Genomic DNA, 6,000 nt, shown 5'->3' with positions numbered 1-6,000 from the left:
AATAAATCAATCTTGCTTTATTTCCCCACTGCGGTTTGGTTTAGTCCAAAACCAGATTACTAATTAATCCAATCAGGCCTGACGCAGCTGCTTCACTTGGAAGTAAAATAAATGGATTTGTCTGTCCATGCTCTGGCGGGGGGTTGGGCCTCACACCATTTGCTCAAACTGTGATGGTCGGTGGAAGACAGTAATATCTCACCTATTTAAAAAATATCCATCTGCTGTTCTTTCATGCTTTCACTTTATTTAGGTCTGTGTATGAATAAATATAACACAAATATTTTAAACATTTTTTTTTGTTAAGACATAGTGCTAACTTCATTAAAAAAATCTGTAACTGAGTTAATGTACTTGTTTTATTGTCATCTAATACATTTAGTATAAAAAATATTGCTTTTAGCCTTACAATGTCTTCAGTCAGATATAAGGTGACACTAAACATCCTTTGAGCATTTACGTAACACACTTACAGGCCAGCAGTGACATCATCACAAGCACTGTGTCTATAAATAAATTTGGGACAACTGCTATTTTTGTAATGTTACTCCACTTAGAAATACAATTGCATTTAGGCTTAATCTATTAGATCTTATAAATAGGGTGAAGTTCCTAGCCGAAGGTACTGTCCAACAACTGATACCTCTGCACACCAAAGGACTACTGATTATAAATAAATTTGTATGTAAAGAGAAGTCAGATCTCACTGGCTTATCTTCAAGCCAGAAGCCCAGTCCATATTTTTAGTGCCACAAAGTGAAACTGGTTTTCCTAGTGTTTCATACAGTAATTTCTGCATGACTTAATAAATAATTGTAGTGTTGCAAAGAGAAATATTTCTTTTAAGCATATCTTGTGTCAAAGTAATCTATAATTTATTCATTCCTCACCATTACAAAAAAAACTATTTACAGAATGCAAAAACAATCAGGTTCTGAAGTGCGAACAGATTCTTTGTCAAACATTAATTCTACAACTAGCTTAATACAAATATTAATATGGCCATTTTTATATCAGCACTGAAATAAAAAATAATTTAGTAAATTGGCTCTAAAAGCAAATCAATGTTTTGCCATGCCATGGTCTTGATTTCAGTCACTGTCCTTACTGCAGGAAACACATATGAACCAAAGGCATGGGCTTAAATTCTTTTGATATTAGCCTTTTCAATTGATAGCAGTCTATAGATATAAAAAGCAGCTCAATACTGTGTGATAGATAAAGGTCAAAGCCAGTTTGACTCCAAAGCCATCTGGAAGGGTTTCTTTGTTCCTAGCAAAATCCTGCAATAACGCAGAAACCGCTGTGGAGGTTCACAAGCAAGATAACTGTGCTTAAAGGGGGTCCTTAAGCCGCTTATCTCTTTTTCTTGCTGTGCCTCACGACCTTTTTTCTTTTAAGGATCATCTCATACAGTTTCTCTAGGCCCAGCTGAAGGCCTTGGCCATCCACAGCACTACAGCCTTGCACATGGTGAAAGGTGTTAGTGCTCAGTTCATGCACAGCCAAAACCTTCTCCACCTCACTAACAGGTAGGGCAACCGGAAGATCCTGCTTGTTGGCTAGTACAAGCACAGGCACACCTTGGTTCTCTGACGTGCGTGTGATCTTATGAAGCTCCACCTTGGCCTCCTCCATACGTTCTGCTTCGGCGGAGTCCACAACGAAAACCATGCCATCAGTGCGGCGTGTGTACGACTTCCACAGTGGCCGCAGTTTGTCCTGACCACCCACGTCCCATACTTGGAACGTAATGGCTCGTCCATTGCCCACCGGCATTTTGATCTTCTCCATGTTAAAGCCCTTGGTTGGAATAGTTTTGACAAACTCCCTCAATTTAAGTCGGTAAAGGAGGGAGGTTTTGCCTGCAGAGTCCAGCCCAATGACCACCACATGGAGGGAGTGAAAGTTAGGCAGAAACGGAGTGTTGGGAGCAATCTCTGTCAGCTGGTTTCCCATTGCAATCGGATTTTCTCACTGTCTTGTGAGACGTAGCAGACTTGACTATTAAGCTTTAAGTGTTTGGCATTTGCACCTACTTCAAAGGTCCTGAAGGCAGACAGAAGGGCAATGAATCCAGAAGCACAGTGTTGGACCTAATCAAAGCAAACACAACAGCTGGTTACAGTCAAGGATGCCTAATACAGGGGGGTTACAAATTTAATCAACATTATCTAGAATAAGAATGCCATCAGGATAAAAATCTACACTTTATACATTGAAAATGTGATCCCAGAATCTGCTAGCATTTCAGCAGTTTAGAATAAAATACTGGCTGCAGTTTGTAGCATTGCCTATAGAGTGACACAAAGCTACTTTGGGTGCAGTGTGTAATCTAACTATATTTGCATAGACCTGGAATTTAAAAGTATATGTAATTAAAAAGTCGTCGACTGTGCCTAATCCTCTTAAGACTGCTCACTGAAAATAGATTTCTCATAGATATACACAACTTACAGCTGTCTATGAAATAATATAGTGTGGGTTTAGTCCACACAACCCACTGAATAGGCTGTTTTTAAATGTAAACTGATAACAGATCTTGCAATCACTGCGAAATCCTGGAACTGTCTGTTTTACCAATACTTTTACTCATGGAACAAAAGGTGAACTATCTAGTTGCCTTAAGGGTCCACTGGTTGTCCCTTGTGGGGGAACAATGAAAAGTTCTGCGTAGAACCCTACAAAACCATAGAAACATACGTAGGATCATACATACATTTGAAACATAAACACTTGGAGAATTCTTCAAGAAGCTTTTTTCTTAGTGTACAGCAGCCTGGATTTCAAATCTAAAAGAAGATTTTTTTTTATCTTTGTACACGTAAAGAAAAGAACCCGCTAACAACCAGGAATCCGTTTACACAAAATGACTTGTGTGAACACTGCAGTGCTAAACTCACAGCCTGTACTCTGTTTGTCGGCTGCGTTTCACAAATCAAAGCTGTTCAAAACTCCTTACCTAATTCATATGGTATCTCGTGAAGGATGAATGAATCGGCATGTTAATCTAGAGAAGTGCTGACATCCAGTCGACTCTTCGTTTCAAAACAGCGGTCATTTCTTCTGTACAGCTGAATGCGCCTGTGCTGCTCGTCCGGCCAGTAGGAGAAAACAGACGGAGGTAGGAGTGCACGAGCTCTGGAGCGACAACCTGTGCGTGACGTCACCAACAGACTTCACTGTGCTCGCATGTGCGCCGTCTAGTGGTTCACTAATTACACTGTTTCTAAATTACTAAAACACCCCACGGGCGCCCCCTGATGCTGCCTGTGTGTAGCCTACTTATCGAATGGTGATCCGAGGTCCTACAATCTTTGCTTTCAAATATAGCCTACCGCAACTGTCAGCTAATGTTAGTTTATTTAGTTTATTGGTTTCTTCCTCACGCTATTGAAAATGCAAGCAGACGAGGCTAACAACGCGCTATATTCACTCTCTTACATTTACTTTAGTTTTTGTTTTTAAATGCATTGTTTTACTAGTAAGGGTATTTTAAATATGTTTTTTTACTCGAGTAAATTTGTAAAGACAAAAATACACTTTTGCTTAGCTATATTTGGTTATAGCTACCCCAAGGTTCCCAAGAGGTTTACATTATTTCGACAAACGTGAATGTTAAATTGTCCTACAGAAAACATTCCTTCGTTTAGGGATTCAAAAACAAAGACACCTAGAACTTTCTGGAAAACCAATCATTGTTAACTTGGTCTGTTCTTCTTCTTCCCGTTTGTTTGTTTGTTATTTTGTTTGTTTGTTTGTTTGTTTACGTATTATAACTAGTTGTTCACTAAGTTTCGTTTTTATATTTGATTGTCTTTGTGGAGCACATCTTCATGTTTATACTCTTGTTGTTAGCTATCTGGATACCTATTTTTACTTTTATTTTAGTGTTAGTTTGTTTTTAACATAACAGTACTTTTACTTGAGTAACTTTTTTTTACTTAAAAGTATGCTACATCTGCTTCAGTAGGCTAATTAATATTTTTTTATTCTACACACATCTGAATGTAATGCAACAGTTGCAGATATCAGTGTCTATATTGACTAAATAGTAATTACAAACTAAAAGGCACTGAATGGAAGCAGCTGATTTAATTACTTTTTTTTTTTTATCTTAACCCCTTTTTCAGTTTTAGAATGTAGTTTTTGTAGACATTACATAAAAGTAGCATTAAACATTTACCGGTTCTTAGTTTTTGCAGCTTAAGTACAGCACTTCTTTAATGCCAGTAGTTTGTTAGGTATATTATGTTGTGATACATATTGTGTATTGTATAAAGGTCTTCAGATTGATACGGTATTTTAGTCATATTACCCAGCCTTATAAAATTTGTACTTATTACTAAGTAATAAAAAAAGAATCAAAATTATTTCTGTTACTTGACTTGAAATTTACATTTATATGATAATTTGTGTTGTACATTAAGGCAGCATTTAGACCTCAGGTAATGAAACAAGAAATTGATCTGCTGCTGTATATGGGTTGAAATACATGAACAAGATATATGAATATCTTAGAAATATGGAAACTTCATAAGGTTTATTGCACAAAACATGTTGATTCCATAACTCTTTTAGTTTGATCTTTGAAGTAAGGGTTATACATGCCATGAATGTAAAACTTGATATCATAGTTGAACTCCTGTGGTGCCATCATGAGTTTGTTTGATGTTCTTGCATCAGCTAGATAGTGAAGTTCTTAAAAAATAAATAAATAAACAAACAAATAAATAACTAAATGAAAAAATAAATAAAAGTGCCCAGTGTAGATCTCTTGGACTGTGTACTAACATTGTTACAATGTGTCTTCATGATATATTTATTAGAGTTTTTGACATTGCAGTTGCTGTTTCACTCTCTGTTTTGTAGGAAAGTTGCTAGGGAACGTACAAGACATCAGACGTCACTGCAGCTTTGAGCTCAGTGTAGTCTGAATTGTAGTCTGTGTAGTCTTTGCAAGTGGCTGGTATTGGTAAGTTTCATGCTTCTAACAATGCTTATTAAACACAGCACTCTGTATTGCATGCTCATTTATTTCTTAAGTTAGGCCTACTTATTCTTACAAAGGTACAATGTTCTATCTATTGGTTGTAAAATTGGTATAAAAGCCGTCATGCGACTGAAGTTGGCTAGATATAAATATTGTTGACCCTGATATAGGATTCCTTTAGATGAATTAAAGCATTTCCCATATGGGCGGTGTGTATAGCAGTTAACAAATCCTGTCTGGGGTTTTTTTGTTTGTTTGTTTTTTGTGAGGTTTTTTTGTTGTTGTTTTGTTTTGGGTTGGTTTGGGTTGGGTTTTTTGGTCCTATCAGTGGACACTTCTCAGTGTTTGAGCTTAAATTACATTAATCAGGAAAGGGAAGCTCTCATGTTACGTTCTGCTGACTGGTCACATAAATCTCCTTCTCAGGTCTTTCATCAGGTGGTATAAGATGTCAGCGATGCACTGGGAGGCTCGCCGCCGGCAGAATGTGCTGGACCGTAGAATGGCCACCAAAGCTAAGCAGTATCTCACAGTAAGCTGTGTTTAAAGGAATGATGTTGGGTATATTAAATTTACATACAGTACTGTGCAAAAGTTTTAGGCAGATGCAAAGAAATGCTGTAGAGCAAAGATGCCTTCAAAAAATGAAATTAAATGTTTGTACATTTAAAAAAAAAAATAATATAAATAGCAGTAAACAGTAGTAAATGAAACATAGTGAATATTTGGTGTGACAAAAAAGTAAAAATAAAAATAATAGTCTCCGGTGCAATTGGTGTAGTTTTATAAGGAATGAGCTGTAAGTTTTATTGAGCATCTTGCAGAAACAGTCACAGTTCTTATGGAGACTTTGACTGTCGCACTTGTCTCTAATTTCTGCAGCAAAACCCCAGCAGCTTTCATTGTGGTTTTTGTCTGAAAAGTGGTCTCTTGTGTAATATGCTGCGTTCTTTAATGACATTCAAACATTTTTCTGTAACATTTAATTATGTACTGACTCGATAATG

At 36.9% G+C, this 6,000-nt stretch overlaps 1 protein-coding gene across 1 annotated transcript; it reads right to left on the bottom strand.

Annotated features, from left to right (window-relative positions):
- Positions 1–340: 340 nt before the first annotated feature.
- arl4d (ADP-ribosylation factor-like 4D) lies at positions 341–3,129 on the bottom strand. The gene is made up of 2 exons (XM_017484060.3): positions 2,963–3,129; positions 341–2,096 (listed from the first exon to the last, which is right to left on the bottom strand). The coding sequence occupies exon 2, from the start codon at positions 1,957–1,959 to the stop codon at positions 1,357–1,359; it is 603 nt and encodes a 200-aa protein (XP_017339549.1). The 5' UTR covers positions 1,960–2,096; positions 2,963–3,129; the 3' UTR covers positions 341–1,356.
- Between the last annotated feature and the right edge of the window lie 2,871 nt (positions 3,130–6,000).

Source organism: Ictalurus punctatus, chromosome 13, assembly GCF_001660625.3.
Source record: "Ictalurus punctatus breed USDA103 chromosome 13, Coco_2.0, whole genome shotgun sequence".
NCBI lineage: Eukaryota > Metazoa > Chordata > Actinopteri > Siluriformes > Ictaluridae > Ictalurus > Ictalurus punctatus.
Note: the sequence above shows the minus strand (reverse complement) of the source record. Positions and strands in the feature narration are given on the sequence as shown.

Excerpts from the sequence above, each read along its gene's own strand:
- arl4d (XM_017484060.3), bottom strand. The coding sequence starts at position 1,959 with ATGGGAAACCAGCTGACAGAGATTGCTCCCAACACTCCGTTTCTGCCT.